This window comes from Melospiza melodia, chromosome 5 (assembly GCF_035770615.1).
Source record: "Melospiza melodia melodia isolate bMelMel2 chromosome 5, bMelMel2.pri, whole genome shotgun sequence".
In the NCBI taxonomy this organism is placed as follows: domain Eukaryota; kingdom Metazoa; phylum Chordata; class Aves; order Passeriformes; family Passerellidae; genus Melospiza; species Melospiza melodia.
Window position 1 is genome coordinate 74,112,119 of NC_086198.1, and position 14,703 is coordinate 74,126,821.

At 36.6% G+C, this 14,703-nt stretch overlaps 1 protein-coding gene across 3 annotated transcripts in view; it reads right to left on the reverse strand.

Annotated features, from left to right (window-relative positions):
* Positions 1-2,423: 2,423 nt before the first annotated feature.
* The window catches only part of FAM114A1 (family with sequence similarity 114 member A1), a 31,093-nt gene continuing 18,813 nt past the window's right edge, over positions 2,424-14,703 (reverse strand). For all 3 annotated transcript variants that reach the window (XM_063157418.1, XM_063157419.1, XM_063157420.1), the window contains 7 exons: positions 13,793-13,916; positions 11,736-11,821; positions 10,464-10,631; positions 9,115-9,254; positions 7,806-7,878; positions 5,846-5,899; positions 2,424-4,426 (listed from right to left, as the gene is read on the reverse strand). In XM_063157418.1, the coding sequence (XP_063013488.1) occupies positions 4,316-4,426; positions 5,846-5,899; positions 7,806-7,878; positions 9,115-9,254; positions 10,464-10,631; positions 11,736-11,821; positions 13,793-13,916 (756 nt within the window). In that variant the 3' untranslated portion in view covers positions 2,424-4,315. The remainder of the gene's footprint in view (positions 4,427-5,845; positions 5,900-7,805; positions 7,879-9,114; positions 9,255-10,463; positions 10,632-11,735; positions 11,822-13,792; positions 13,917-14,703) is intronic.

Genomic DNA, 14,703 nt, shown 5'->3' on the forward strand with positions numbered 1-14,703 from the left:
TCAAGTTTTGTCTGCTGGGTAAACCTTACCTTATCTTCTAACTATGATCCAAACTACAGGAAATAATGGAAGAACGGGGGGACATTGGTAAGGATGGTAACAAAAAATGTGATCCTGAAGTAATTCTGGTTTAGTCTTGCCATTTTCTCCTGAGGTTTGGTTTCTCTCCTCCCACATCCTTGGAATTCCTTGTCCTTATTTCTGGCTTTGTCAGAACTGAACATGTCAGGAGGGAAAGGATGTCCTGGTGCAGCCTCTCAAGCACAAGGCGATGGGCAGGAGGGAAGAGCCAAAGAAATCAGCAAGGGAAAAGAAACACGAAGGTGGAGAAGAGGTGTGCGTGTGAACAGAACTGGTGGGGAAGGTGGAACTGATGGAGCAGAGAATGTGCAAAATGGACACAGGACTGAACTGGCAAAGGGAACTGGAGGGAAGGCAGAGACCATCTTAAATGCCAGCACCAGAAAGCTGCTGATACTGTCTCTGAGATCTCAGAGGGCTGGAAGTACAGGGCTGCATTTTCCCAAATCTATTAAATGGGTTGAGGGACTTCTGAAGGTGTTTAAAAATTACTTGAATTACCTGGTGTTCTGGGTAGGTCCTCAAAAGGAAGGCTGTGAAGAGGAGATCAAAGTGGGGAAACTGCTAAGGAGTTCTTGGCAAACGTGTGCTCAAAGACTTTTGCAGGGCAGCCAATAGAGGGAGAATGAGCACTGCAGATCCACAGTGATCAAATTAACTGTTCTTACCTATTCTTTTTCCTGTTTCCTTTCTACTCCTTCCTTTGAGCTCTTCCTCTTTTAATGTTCCACCTCTTGACTACCTTTCAGTTCATGTAGATTTTCATTTCACTTCAGGAGTGCATTATTCCTGTTCTGCTGAGCTAATCAGATGTCATCTCTTGTTTATTCTGAAAAATGCTGAAAAAATATTTTTACAGAGGCTTTTCTCTAATCCAACCTCAAAAATTGTTCTAATTTCCAGAGAGCACAGTCTTTCACTTTTCCTTTGAAAATAATTTCCATCTCCCATCTTTTTAATACAGCTGAATTTTTGACATTTTATTTCAATTTTTAATTCTAAAACTGCACACTGTCATCAATATGAATGCTGAAGTAGGAGACAGCATGGAAAATGTATAAGTTGCACAATAAAAGCAGCTTCAGCAACCAAGGTTGACCTGAGACAGAATAAAGTGTTTAAAGTCCAGAGGGCTTTCCAGTCCAACTGCAAGAACTCCAAAGTAGGTCAGACTGGCTGATGGCATCATGTTAGGCCTTACTCTGAGATGGTTTTCAAAAGAACTCAGGAAAGTCCTTTTCCACGCTCTACATTTTTCTGAGACTAGCAGAAAGGATGGGACTGTCATCTGAAATAGAACTGGAATGTCTCAAAGATAATCCTATGAGCTGGGTGAATGCTTGTATGATAAAAACATTTCTGTGAGTCAGAAAAAAAGGGGGGAAATTTGTCATTCAAATACTGTGTGGTGTTTCAGACTCCTTGAAATTGTTATGAATCCTGACTGGTGAGTGACACTGGACATTACTGGTGACACACATCATTAAAAAGCATCCCAACTGGTAATGACTGTGATTTTGTATGATATGACTGAGGCACATTTTGAAGGAAGATATTAAAGGCTTCAGTGGGTGATTTAAGCAGCATGATAAAAAGTGGAAGAGACAGTTCTTTTGTTCAGCTGTCTCTAGCAATGGAAGCTGGAGTGTAGGAGGAACTCATGGGGAAGAGATGTTTACACATGAATAAACTATACCCTAAAAAGCAGTGAACAACTTTCAGCTTGCTTTGGTTTGTTTACCCAAAAAAAATCCCCAAACCCAAGACAAAAAGAAGTCAGTATCCTTAATATTCAGTAAATTACTTCTTTAACAGTCTAATTCCAGCTTGTTCTTCAGGGATGACCTGTAACTGTGGATCATCTGCAAGGCATTGTTTTAAGTTTCATCCTGACAAATTCTGAACTTAGTGCACAAGCCTGCCTCCTTTGTTGCTGCATAAAAGGGTGGGTGTGCTCAAAAGTCAATGGAATGCCATGGAAAACACATCTGCTCAAGAAAACAGGTAATTTTCACAAGTACTTAAAAACTAGTGTCTTGTCAAGTGCCAAGGCTCAGTGTACTAAACCTGGAAAAGGGCGATGATGAAAGAAAGAACACTCTCCATTAAAAGTTTAAGGCAACTTCTGTTTTTGTCAGTCTCACAGTAAAATCCCATTCATCATTCCAAAGGTAAGTAAAAAAATCAGAAATTAAATTACTTCACTGAGAATATACTCCCATCATATTATTCTTCAAACCACTCCCTTTTACTGTACTGTCTCAGTTCAGTATCTGAAATGATTTGACGGGTGGAAAAATACAAATCAGTGTAAACAAAATATTCTGGCTACATCCATACAGTACTTTTCTACTGGAATTTTATTTATTAAGTCAACCTAAAGTTGATTTAAAGATATGACATTCAGTTTTCCTAGGACAAGATGACTGAATCTAACATCAGATGGGAGTATCCCTATGCTTACATACTGCCCTGTTCCCCTTCCTACATTGAACAGATGTAAATACTTCAGGTCTCCATGTTACTTTTTATAGTTTCTTTTACTTCAGGGTAAGGTACTTTATTCATAAATGCATAATTTAAGCAAGACAATGAAACCTCTAGTAAGGAGTATCTCAGACAAGCAATCTTTGTCTTAAGAATGCCCCTCAGGGATTTCAAACATTATCCCCTGACGCTTCTGATATTATATTCAGTCTGTGCAAATGAATTTGAAGACTGTACATGTTCTACTTACCCAGGAAGATATCTCTATGTCTGTTAAATTACAGGGCGCCAGGAAATAGATTTTGCATAATAAGCCTTATTTCAGGGATAGAGAAAATTTCATCTCTAAACAACAAAAAATGGCAAAGTCACCATGAGTGTGACAGAAGAACAATAGTGTAAAACACAAAAAGACCTTTCTGTCCACTTATTTGGACTCAAAAAAGTTACCATGTGCAAAGCAGATGCACAGTTTCTCTTTTCTATCAAACACAGAAACTGCCTCACACTATTTAATTATTTTTATGATGTATGAACTATGCTTAAACATATTAAAATGTTAACTGTAAAAATTAGCATTTAAATACAATTAATGAGTATACAAAGAGAGAAAAACACAAAATAACGGAAAGAAACATAATAAATGACAAAAATTCAAGAGAACGGGCTATGTAAAATATTGGAAGGTTCTTCCTGCCTAAGAGGTACACTAGCCTAAACAAATTCTTAGGTCCAAGCTCAGTATTTTAAACTAAAGATATGGACAAATTAGCATGGTTGCTAGTGTTGTTATGAAATGTCATTCCTATTGCTTGTTTATGCCCTAACTATTGCCTCAGAAAAAAGGTGATTGCTCTGACATATGACCTCCACACCCAAAGGAATTCTTTCATAACTTCTTGCTACAACTTCTATTTCTGAACTGTAAGTATCAGTAAACCCCAAAGTGTTAACCCAGTAGTACATCTGAGAGAAGGTTGTTCAGCAGGTGTTTTGATTGCCAAACAAAAGGGAAATTTTCTATCCTCTGCATATTAAAGAGATTACTTTTGTTTCCTGTGTTGTTCAGCCGTTGAAATGATGAAATGGACCTAAATTAATATAAACTGATGGGTCAGCAAATACAGAGCTATACCCGTAATCTTAAGTGGCTCAGAAAATTTCTTTTCAGTTTAATTCTTTATGCATAACCTCCATAATTTTCACTTAGTAAAGTTAATACCTATTGCTGTTCAACTCCTTCAATACAAAGTGTTATGTTAGTGGTACAAATTAATATGATGTTATTATTTGCTACTGGAAATAATACTTAACAAACTCAACACTTTGATAATTTGTTCATGTTGGCAAAAATTAAATACTGAAACCATCTTCTGAAATATAGTTTTTAAACTGCAGTTACAATACAAACAATATAAATGGTAATCTGAAGTAAAATGTTTTAAGAAGTTTTACATTCCAATTTTTTTCATACATTGTTTACAACTGAAAGGGTCAACATTTAGAATCCGTATTTAAGTCAATGCTAATATCAATAAACTTCTGTTTAAATTAATGCAAAGCATGAACTGCACTGGAAAAGAAATTACTCACTTTACTAACTACTTCTAAAGTCTGAAAGAGTTCTAAAATGTTCAGTACTGTGTGTGCAAAACCGCATTTAGTGTCTTCAAAGAACTCTAGTGGCCAGACATCTGTACCAGCCCTTCTCTTGGCACAGCTCAACACTTCGGGTCTGTGGTTGCTCTCATGCTGACAACTCCTGGGCTTTGGAACAACTGCTCTGGATATGGGAAATCTGCAGAACTGGAAGCAGTAACTGGAAAGCATCCTGGATATAAGTAGTACTGTTGCAGCCCTAAAGGGGGGAGAAAACATGTGGGTCATCAGTACAGCTGCCATGTACTTCAGGAATGAAACTGGACTTTTTATTTTCTTTTTTTTTTTTTTTTTTTTTTTACATTTGCATCATGCTATATTAGCGTTGTCTTCACACAAGATTTTAGAATCTGTGAATCTGTACATAGCATAGCCTGAATAAATATAGAAAAATCTGACTGCCACCAAGTTTGAACTCTAAGACTCTAAGTTTTGTTGGTAATATGAGTAGAATAAAATGCCACAGTGTTCAGAAGAAGATTTGACTTTTAAACACAAACCAGTTAGTCTTTCCAACAACTGAACTAATTTTGATTTTGCTGTAGGTGGGAGAAGTGTCACTGAAATTAACAGTTCAAATTATAATGGTTTTAACATGTAGTACTATTTTTGGAATTTCTAATACTGAACAGTATAGTGCCCTGTAATTCTCCATGATCCTAGACTGTATTAATACATATTTGTATACAACTATAGGATTTATGAAGTACAAAACATGGTATTCCACAATTTTAAATATTCCTAGATTTTGCAGTTCCTGGAGCACAGGAAGGTAAGTCAGCAGTTACAGCAAATTTACCCTATAACAAAAGGAACTGCATTGTAGTCTTCACTACAGTTCTATTCAACTTTCCTTAATTTTCCTTAAAGGTACTGTTAATTCAGTGCAAAATTGCCTATTGTAAAGCAATCTTCTCCTTATTTTTAAGGGAATGCAGCTATTAAACACAGAGTGACAATATATGGTCACTACTATATGTTTCTTTATGCTTTAAGGGAAGTGTCATCTAATGGAGTTAAAAACTTGTGCTGCAGCTCCTATGAGTTTTAGGACTTTATGAGGATATTACTTCATCTCAACCTCCTCTTGGTAAAATTGAAGTATGTTTTATTCACTTTGCTTTTCTGAAGAAAAATAGAACATGGTATCAAATAAAAGAAATCACTCATGAACATTTTGGTGGTCTGACATGTGGTTATCCATGTGCTGACCAAGGCTGTTGATAGACAGTGAATCTTTGCAAAAATCTAAATGCCTGCAGATGAGAAACACTGTAGCATACCTACAATCCAAATTTTAAAGGAAAGAATAGTCTGAATAGTCTGCAAAGAATAGTCTGCAATTTGTTACTGTGCTCTGACCAGTACAGCAGCAGAGTTTCAGAGCTGGCCAGCCTCACTTCAGTCATACAGCCCTTAAGAATCCTCAGTAAATGCAACCTGACTGCTACAGTATTTGTGGGAGAGGCTGAACACAAAATTCATGTTCTGGCCACGAACAGCCAGAATGACATTGTCATTACTTTTTAAATAGTTTTTGCCTTTGGAAATAAATGTGCCTGTCTCATTTAAAATAATTTTATTAGAACATTTTCTAACGTGAAGAGGTGGAGCTTACCTCTAATAGCACACTGTTAATAATGGGGTTAAGAACCTCTGCCTTCATATTGCTCTGTAAATCAGAAAACAGAATGAAAAGCCAGGTCAAGAAATACATTTAACAGAAATATACTGTTATCAGAGATGTAGTTTTATGAATTCTGTAGAGGTCTTCTTTCACCTTGATTCTTTCTCAGCCTGTTTATCTCAGCATTGCTAGCAACTGTGTCTGCATTTCAACCCCACCTCGTAACACCCCATGCATTTCTATCAGAGCACAATGAACCCTGAGGCCCAGGGTTTTACTTCTTCATTACTTCAAGTACCACAGAGTTTCAAATTGCTTCTTTCCTACAGGTGTGAGGTTCATGTAATGACATTGTTTGTCCATCTGTCTATCAGTGACCTTTTCACATCCCAAAAAAATTTTAACTCCTTGCTCATTTTCAAGGGCACCAAAAGGAAAAAGACATGTCAGAAGAAAAATGAAGTTCTTAGAAGTTACACAAATATCTGTGGTTAGGACCAGATGAAAGGTCCCTGACAGAAGGAAAACCAGGTGAAACTCAGATCCCCCAACTGGAGGCAGCACATGTGCTGGGCAGTGCAGGTTGCCCAGTGAAACAGCTCAGCATGCATGACCTTCCTCTCAAGCACCAGACAGAAGACAGATGGATACAATGAATAGTGACACTACTAGAGGCTAGAAAATCAAGATTCATTAGCTCCTCTACTTTTTAAAATGGCAAAAGTTCTTCCCTTTTTTATTCACACTGTTCTTTGCAATCTGGTTCTTTAGAACAACAGTAACCTCCAGCAAGAGTTGCTTTCTTTCAACACTGAACACAATACCGATTAATTTAACTGAAGGATTTCCACTTACAACCTTGTAGCTCATATTACAGATTTACAGAAACATGAAACTTCTTAATTTTAGTTTGAGAAAGATGGTAGAAGCAAGGAGAGATGGTGAGAGAAAAGAATTGCATTTTTACTCTCAATTACTAGAAAATCCATTACAAAATGCACTGTTTAGTGGGCTAGTTTAATATTTTGTGTGCAATTTTTAAAATATTTTTGTGTATACATTTATTTCAAGTGTCCCACAGATATATGCTAAAGAACAATCCCAAAATGCAAAATAGGCATTTTTTCCTTGCAGTAATTGGAAGTTATGTAAATTATTCATGATAAAAGGAAAGACATAAATCATGTCCTTAGCAAATAACTATGAAAAAAGATGCTCAGAGATGTGCTGCAAGAGCTAATGGAAAACTGGAAAAATTTCATTTGAATCACATTCATGTTTTCATGGAACAATCAGGAGAACCCAAATTTTCTCTTCTCTGATGTTTACAGAAGATTTCAGCAACAGCACCATTTTTACCTCTGAATCCTGCTATAATACTGAGATGTCAGTCATCCTTGAAGCATCTTGAAAGGCAGGATACTATTTCTAGCAAAGATGTTCACAGATAAATGGATGTTCTTAAACAGAATATCTTGTGATAGAAGACAGAGTGATTTTTTTTTTTAAGTTGGACCAAACAGATTTTCTAGTCTTTTAAAACTTTTGAAAACACTGCAGTGCTAAGCCAGGGGATGTAGTAAAGGCTAAGAAGACAACTCATGAAACCATCTCAAGGTACTGCAAGTACAATCTGTTAATGACTTTTACACAAGGATAGGCTAAGTTGGAGAAGAAATCATCATCAAGCTGTGTAACTTCAAATGTGGGGCCCTTCAATGTGAGAAGTGTTGAGTGGTGATCAGGAAAAACTGGAAGTGGTTTCTAGAAAGAGAAATTTTACAAGGCTTATAAACTTTCCCTCTGTAAAAATGCTGTGTGTACTTGACCTGAGGAAAGAAGTGGCCTCTTTGCTGATATAAAGCCTCTGGATCCACATAAGAATTTCTGTTTCAAGAGGTGAACTTTGTTAAAAAAAGCACAAATGCTACAGAAAATGCTGTCATCTTACCCCAGCTGTTGTTACAGAATCAGAAAACTTCTTTGATAAAGATGAAACTTCATTGCACATGGCACTTGTTAAACTGGTTTAAAAAAATAAGAGAGACAAATATAAAAATACATTCTTGACCTATTAATAGATAAAAACCCCATCTTGGAAAAAAACTTTATCTTGGAAGGAAAGATGTTCTTAAAGTAACTTTGCTTCTAAGTATCTTTAAAATATTTAGGCAAAACTGTTCATGATAAAGATTTTATATTCCTTCACTGAAAAATCCACTGCTGACTACAGCAGCAAAATGATGTGTTGTTGCACACACCAGGTTTTTTTGACAGTGCAATGTTTCACTTGTTTAAATTCTAAACTTCTAGTTTATGTTTTTTCTAATGATTGCAGCCACACAATTTCTGGGAATACTGTTGGAAATAAATCAAACTTGAATGAGAACACTGAGAAGTCTTCTACGAACAATAAAACATCTACTCTGTGCTAAAAGGGAAAGACCACTTGTGGTTAAAATATGAGAGAACAATTCTGTTCTGAGATCTTTCATTGTTTTCCTAGACATTCCCAAGTGTATCCCACAGGGCCTCATCCTGCAAGGTGCACTGAACCTTAGCTCTGATTCTGAAAAATACTTAATAAGTGCTTTGTTTTAGATTGAAGTGTTCCTATGGACTTTGCTGCTCTTAGTAGCATTCTTAAGGACAAGCACTTGGTTAAATATTTTACTTACTTAGGAGTCAATTGTTTAAAATATCTTAACATGAAAACTTACTGAAATCAGTAGACTTAATAACTACAGAGAGCTTGCTATTTGAGTTTGGAGTCCCACTAGACAGACTGGCTTCTTGAAATTCTGGGTGTTTCACTATGGTTAACTACAAAGTTGTCTATTATTTAGAGCTACAAATTGATTTTTTATATTTTTGGCAGATAAACACTAGATAATGAAACTCTGTTGGCAGACAACAGGACTGCATTATTCACTCTAAAAACAAATTCCATATATGCAGGCACAGTATGTTCTGCAGAGGGAACAGGAAATGCAACCCAAGTTGGCACATTTGCTTGCTGGAGCAGAAATAAGTTTTACCCTGTGTATAGGTCATGTTTTTGTAACACATATATATGTTAGCCACGTCAAAGAATGACAGGTAGCCTATACAACCTGATTTCATGAGAAAATACAGCACCAGGACCCCTAAATCCAGTGCTGTTTGTTGATCCATGAACTTACTGTGCCTTCAAGCTAAATGGAACTTCATGAGTTGTATGCAAATGTCAAATGTTCATATATGAAGTACACATTACTCACTTTGTCAGTACTTTTGCTTGATCTTGAGCTGTTTTTTCTACTTCTTGCCCATGTAGAATTAATTCTGCTACTTTATGAAGCTGTTCAATACAACGAGCAGTTACCTCAGCCAGACTTTCAATGGACAGCATGTAGATTTCCTTAAATTAAAAATGGGAATAATATAACCAATAATAACAACACTGATAAATATATTTATAGATACATACATATAAAATAATTTAAAATATAGGAATCCTTCCTACCCCAACTGGAAATACCAACAGACACATAGTGAAGTAACATCAGCCATCCTCACAAACAATACTGGAAAATTAAATATCCACAGACTATAAAATACAGACATTCTACTTGCACTGAAAAATTAGTAAGATCAAGTCTACTGTCTGCTTGGCTGGGAACTAGGTCAGGCTCTTGGATTTTCCAACATACCACTTTTAAACCTTGTCCTAACAAACAGAAAGATACCTAATCTCTAGAATAAGTCACAATCATAATTATTTTCATAGGGAGCCAAAACTACTGAGCCATCCCTTATCTGAATCTCTAGAGCAGAAATAGATAACGTGCCCAATAAAAAATTGGCTTTTATCAACAATTATAGAAATCTTTATGTAGCACTGTGGAGTTACAGCTTTCACAAGCTGATGCCAGCTGGTAATCTGCAATCACATAAAAATCTCTAATATATACAGTGTATATATTCTGTCTGCTTCTTTAGACGTTTTTGTAAGGAAACACAACAGATAATTTCTAATTAGAAATTAGCTCAACAAAGATAGCAACCACATTTAGTATTGCCATTAACTTGACAGAAAATACTCAATCACAATTAACCTTATCAGAACTGTCTAAATGAACACTTTTAGCCTTAAGAGCTATCTTCCATAAACAGAATGAACAGTTGTTAGTTGCCTAAATAATATTTCTGTTTTGTCTGTTTATGATTGAAACTTTAAATAGTTTGAACATTTTCCCATGTATTGTCACTGAGAGAAGGAGATACTAAGAAACATTGAGATACAACTTGCATGTAATGTTTGACATTACACCTCAGCATCCCTCAGCTCACTGTATGTTGAGTATACACATGCTTACACACAAAAACATAGATATAAAACCATAAAAACAATGGGATAGAGAACCTGCCACTGTGATATTTACTTATGGAAACAGAATAACAGTAAGAATATTTATGTAATTTAGTCTTCAACTGAGTCTACAGCAAATAGCTGTGTGTTATTATTTCTTATTCCATTAATTTAAAAATTAAGGATGACATATAAAGCCAACACACAAAGAAACAATCTTATCACTTAATGAAACTTATCCTCCAAAAGTTATTTTACCTCCACAGTTTTGCTTTTGTCTACTTCTGTTTTATCACTCTCAATTTTATTGTCTGTTTGAGTCTTTTCTTCACCAGGTTCTTCAGGTTTTTCATTTAGCTCCTCTTCTATGTCTACTGGGGTGGAAAAACTGGCTTCTTCCAGCCATTCATGAGCTTTTTTCCTAGCCTGCCAAACAAAGAACCCAACCCCAAAGGTCAGTTTGAGAAGAGACTGAAATTACATTCCTGAACATCAATTAACAATACATTTAGTTACTTCCTCTTTATACTCAGAAATTTGAATGTATCAAACCTCAGAGTGGCATTTAAGAAGTGTATACTTAAGAAGTTGTAGGGAGAAGCATTTTGGACTGCATAAAGCTTGATCATACCATTCCTCTAATAGTATAATAATCCTAACCAACACATACAGCTGGTGTTAATTACAAGGTTAATATTTCACCTTTATCACTCAAAAGAATTTACACAGAAATTTTTCTTACACAGTTTTCCAAACAAGAAAACAAGAAGTGTGTATAAAAAAGAAAAAAAAATGGAAATATTTATTAATTCTCCTATTAAAAATAAGAGAGATTTATTACATTCTAAAAGGAAAAGTAAATATAAAATCACTGTATCTTGAGCAGCTTTCCCCAGCATGCAAATAGATCAAAGCTGAATAGTCCTGAGACTTTATACAACTTCAGACTACTGCTATGCTTAGTAGGAAATTTATGATGTCTCCTTTTTAACATGAAATCAAATTAAAAGACATTAAGACCTAAGCCTAAGCTAGTTATCCATAGTCTATCTATGTAGCTAGAGAGATGAACACTCATTTGAGCTTAAGACCAGTAGATGAACCTGCTTTAAAGGGACCTGATAGTACAAATGTGACTAGTTATGTGAGTAGCTCCCAGACATCTCACTTCTGTGGTAGTAGCTCTCTGGCTACAGAGAGTAGCACAAAACTCACTTTTAGAGCAAGAAAAATGATTCTGAACCTGACTTTTGTTCCCAGTCTGTAAGATCAGATCTGCTGTTCCCATGAGCCCTGTTCTGCTGAGACATTCAAGCCTTCTAACACTGGAAAGAGCTCATCCAACTGCACTGCCTTGCTCATCTCACTTCTGTGAAAGCTTTTCTATATTCAGCATTTTAGTCTCAGTCTACCTTACTTTGCTTTCTGAGCTGTCTGCAGTGAACTGGGTACTGCTCTGTGTCAGATTTTAGAACAAAGCCCTTCTTCTTTGCCCAAGAAACTGAAGGCAGCTCAGTAACAGGTGCTAACCTTATTTAGCTTGTCAGGAGTAGCAGCAACATGCAATTCAAAGAGCAGTTCTGTGAGCATGCTGACAAACTCTTCTCCTGTATCTGCTGCAAGAAATAACAAGACAGTTTTTGTTAGAGTGTTACTGCTATAGTATTTTATATGATCAAATACATCCAGTGAAATAGTTTCACCAAGTATTCCAGCACTAAAATAATGACAGTGGCACAAGAAAGGAATGTGTGGAGGTGTGCATGTATATGCACCAAAACTATTGATAACTGAGATATTCAATTGACTGTTCACTGTGGTTACTGTCTTATTTAACCTCATGAATGAAATTTTTGGTGTTAAAAGCTTTCAAAATTCAGGTAAAGCCACATTTTCAAATATTCTCCTAATTTTTTCATAAACAACTGAAATAAAGCTGCAGTGGAAAATGCATGAAAGAGCTGCATAATCAAAGTGAGAGGAAACATTAGAGGGAAGGGTATGTGTGTGGCCTCCTGCTACTTGTACCAGAAAACAGTCAGAGCAGTTTCTGCAGCCTTAGGAGGAAGGAATGTGTTTCACTGAGGAGTGGTTTGCTTTTGCAAGGACAAATCTACAGCACACTTTGGTTTGGTCTCTTTTATTAAGGTGCTCACTGCCTTGGTTGCAGCCCATTCAAAACCCCTGTAAATGTTTCAAGGAGCAGGATAAGCAGTTGTGATTTACCGAAAAAAAGAGAACCTCTGACCTTCAGAGAAAACATCACTTTGTGCAAGAAACAGAGCTTCTCCTGGGAGCTGGTTTCAAAGCAAGGAACTACTTTCCACAGAAATTATGGAACAACAGACATCTCATGAATCCTCACTCCTAAGCAGGTAATACATTTTCTTGACTTCTATTTTGCACAACTCCATAGAGGTATGAGGTTTAAAGAGCAAGTAAGAGGGGGAAAAAACGTTACCACACTAAGACTTTATGCTGAGCACTTGCTGTTCCCCTCAATGAGAAACAGTGAGTTTCCTGTGAGAGGGATCAGGCAAGCTGAGTAAGCACTACCAGAAAGAGCAGTCTGAGAAGAAATTACTATCCTGTTAGAACATGTGAATGTTAACACAGTTTTGCTAACTTTTCTGAAGGCTAAAGAAATCTTATCTCACCATCTTGCAAAATGGAGGTTTTATGGGCAAAGTAACCCTGAGAAGATCAAGATGATGTGGAAGAAATATCCTTTTATGTTTCTTTGCTTCCAAAACACAGCAATATGGCCTTCAGTGGCATAACCCAGTCTTCAGTTAGGTCAAGGGGTTTTGCTGTTAGCTCTAAGAGGTTTGGTACGGATCTCACAGGCCTGGAGACATGAACCATGCTGCCTTCAAGCTGACTTCTTACCCTTCTGTTCTAACCTGTTTGGGGAACTGCTAACATTTCTGACCCATTTAAGACACATATTTTGCCCCTAACCAAAACACCTACCCATTTTACTGTATTTTTGGGAGCTCAGCCCATTCTCTTCAATGCTGTGCCATAACTGTATTCAGTTATGGAAACACTTATGCTGCTCTAACCTCCTTCTCACACTCCACATGCCACATCTTGCTATGCAAAACCTATAAAGCAGCTTGCTACTGTGTTTCAAAGTCACTTTCATTCAAAAATTTAGGATTCTTAAATTTCTTTATGATACTCAAATCTTTTCCCCCATCTAGAAAGGGGGGATGCAGAGTGAGGATGAAGTTGCTGAACAGAAAATCATTTCTAAGTACTTCAAAACTTTCAGATTATCCAATTTCTGTAAGAAAAGTTCAGTTATCAAAAAAGTTATTATTTTCCATTTTTTGCTTTCATTGATGACATAGCAAAATAATTTAAATATTAAATTATGCTTGCATAATTCATACTTCAGTTAAAATACAAATTCAAAATTAAGCACTGATCAGCTTCCAAAACTTTTAGAGTATACATTTTAGTAACTACCTTATGAAGAATAGTAGGATATCAGAAATTACAGTTTGGACTGGAATTTTTTTAATTACTGGATAAAAAAGTAGCAATTATTCATATGGTTAAGTCTCTGTAATTCTAATTACCTTTTTGCGCCTGCACCACTTCATCATCTGATTCCTTTGGAACAAAGATCTCTTTTATAGCAATTAAATCATTTTTCACAGTCTCCAACTGCTCTCCATCAAGTGTTGCTAAATGTGACTGAATCTGTAAAAGAAAAGACAGTATTACTAAATGCTAATTTAGAGCCTGAATCCAAAATAGACTAAGAAATGGAAACCTCCATTATGTTCAAATCTTGTCTCTAATCTCCCAGCTTAGACATATTTTTAGAACCCGTCAACAGAATTTGTTGAGTATCACAAAAATTACACTAGTCTTGCCACATCATCAGGTCCCTTCCTTCCTCCAGAACATGAGTTTTGAACTATTAATCTACTGTTTAACTGCAAACTGTTTTGGGATTGCCTGGATGAAGGAAGCAGGCAAAAAGAGCACAGGCATAATGGTTAGTCTGAGCACTCATGGGAAGAGATGGAAAAGGTGGCCTTCAAAATGCAGCCAAAATTATTGACAATCTACCTGTTCTGAAGAATGTATTGGCAGGTCTTTGCATGTCTCAGCTATCTGCAAGTCCCTGCATATCTAACAGGATGGCACACCTAAGAGGGATGGAAACAGATTCTTTGAATCACTGTACTACAGTTAGATGGTGTTAACTCCGTGAGCAGAGCGATCCTTCTGCCTATGGAAGCCTGGAGAAATGCCCTTACTCCCCTTGGTACAAAGTTTGACCTTTGTGTTTGTTTCAAGGGGCTTTTTTAAAGCCTGTTGGACAGAGGTGCACTCTACCTCAGTGCAAGGCTGGACACAGCTGTTACTTTCTTACTGGTGTGTCCTTGTGTCCAGCTCCTGTGCTCAGGGTTAAACCCAAGACAAAGCTGTGGCACTCCAGTCAGGTTGGGAAGGACCACATAAGGTTTTTTCCTCCCTT